This window comes from Sinocyclocheilus anshuiensis, unplaced genomic scaffold (assembly GCF_001515605.1).
Source record: "Sinocyclocheilus anshuiensis isolate Anshui unplaced genomic scaffold, SAMN03320099.WGS_v1.1 scaffold140, whole genome shotgun sequence".
NCBI lineage: Eukaryota > Metazoa > Chordata > Actinopteri > Cypriniformes > Cyprinidae > Sinocyclocheilus > Sinocyclocheilus anshuiensis.
In genome coordinates, this window is record NW_015554147.1 from 2,046,724 (window position 1) to 2,048,889 (window position 2,166).

Sequence of the window (2,166 nt, forward strand, 5' to 3'; positions counted from 1 at the left end):
GGAAGGCCAAACAAAGTAGTTTCGCTTTCACAACGAAACACACAGCGTCACACACGGTGGCCTACAGTGAGCAGAGGTGGCGGGCTTGAGAAAGGGCGCGGCCGGTGGATTCGACGAAGGAGCGTTCGGAGGGTTTGCGGCAACCACATGTGACGACCCCGGGCTAGACTCTGCTTCGTCCACGGTGAAAGCCGATCCGGCGATCGACAGCATGAAGTTGAAGTATTTCCTCAGCGACCAGCACGGATCAGCTCTAGGCATGACGAAGCGATATCATGCACCAAGAGCTTGTAACACTGCAAAGAGAAAGGAAAATTTGAAATCGCATCATATGACCCCTTTAATACAAGTTCAGTTCTATACACTTACAGTGATACTTGTACAATGGAAATCTATTGCACTGGGATAAACATTAACTGTTTATAAAGCATAGACACCAAGCTTATATATTATACATTACTGTTCAGAAGAATGGGGTCAGATTTTTTTTTTTGGAAAGAAATCAATACATTTATTCAGCAAAGATCTGTGGTTTTCAAACTTTTTTTAAGAGCAACCCTATTTTTTTCTTTTCAAATTGACGCGGCCCATATATACAACCATTTACATGCATCAAGTCAAGCATAGATAGATAGATTAGTTTATTACAGTTTATCGCAATCTCAGAAAATTCCTTTATAATCAACGAATCTCTCTACATTGCAATATTAATCTCTTATTTACAAAGAACTCAGGACTGAACAAAACCTCGGCATTTTGAACAGTGAGTGTTTTCAGACTAACTGAAACACCTCTGATTGGCCATTGCGTTCCAGAAATCAACAGATATGTCTGTGATTCGCTACAGTGTTCAACGCTGTAAAAACACGTTGTGAATAGAAACCTTTGATGCTCTCCTGAGCACAAACACAAATACGCACTGGAGTCTGCCGCTTACTTTCGTTGTGTTGTTTATGTTTTTGTTATTAAAGTCACGTTTGCCGGTTCCCTCCTCCTTCTTCCCTGAGTCTCGTACTTTGTTACATACATACATACATTTTCCTTAAGTCATCCTTGTGACCTATTTTTAAGTCTCGCGAATCAGGGTTTGAAACCACTGCATTAGATTGATCAAAAGTGACAGTAAAGACATTTATAATGTTACAAAAGATTTATATTTCAAATAAATGCTGTTCTTCTGAACCTTCTATTCATTAAAGAATCTGACAAATAAAATGTATCACAAAATCTGAAGCAGCACAACTGTTCTTGAGCAGCAAATCAGCATATTAGAATGATTTCTGAAGGATCATGCAACACTTAAGACTGGAGTAATGATACTGAAACCAGCTTTGTCTCAGTAAATTTTGAATGTAAAAAATTAGATTTTACTTTTTTTTTTTTAAATTTGATTTTAAATGATTTTGCTTTGTTGAGCGACATTTCTTTCAAAAAACATTTAAAAATGTTGTACAGTTGTATATGCTGGCATGTTAGCATGAGAAATGAGACATTGTCGATCATGTCACAAATGCTATAGATAGAGCTTAACTTCCTTTGCTGTAGATAAGCTAATTCCATTGTTTCTCTCTGTGTGTCTCTGTACAGCTGGTGTCTGCAGACGGCTCTCATGGCTCTGACGGCGGTTCAGTGTGTGCAGACTCTCAGGCCGATCTGCCGCCCCCGCCGGAGAGGACAGGAGGCATCGGAGACTCCAGACCCCCTTCCTTCCAGTCAGTAACCCCACAGCTGTCCCGCACTGTCTCTTTCTGTGTGTGTGTGTGTGTGTGTGTGTGTGTGAGAGAGAGTGAATGTGTCTATTAAATTGTACACCAACAGACCAAAATAGTGCATATTCAATCGATATTAGTAGTGATGCACCAAAATGAATTTTTTACAGAAACCAAAATTGAAGTTTTCATTTAGTATTCCAAATACTGAAACTGTGGAAGTAACGTTTATGTAATAATCAATCAATGAATTAATTAAATCTATTTAATAAAATCAACACTCCAATAAAAACGTAGTTCTTTACAAAGATTTAAATTTCACATACAGCAGTTTTTATAGCAATTTTCTATAAAAACTATTATGTTTATAATAGTTATCAGCCCGGATCGGTGATCGGTCGGTCAGTCTCACTTCTTTCCGATTCTGAGCCGATCTGATCCGTTTTGTTACCAGCGG

The 2,166-nt window shown here is 38.6% G+C and overlaps 1 protein-coding gene across 1 annotated transcript in view; it reads left to right on the forward strand.

Moving 5' to 3' along the window:
* LOC107670590 (segment polarity protein dishevelled homolog DVL-3-like) overlaps positions 1–2,166 on the forward strand; it is a 34,700-nt gene that overhangs the window by 15,670 nt on the left and 16,864 nt on the right. Inside the window, exon 3 of the mRNA XM_016463230.1 lies at positions 1,588–1,712. Coding sequence (XP_016318716.1) covers positions 1,588–1,712 — 125 coding nt within the window. The remainder of the gene's footprint in view (positions 1–1,587; positions 1,713–2,166) is intronic.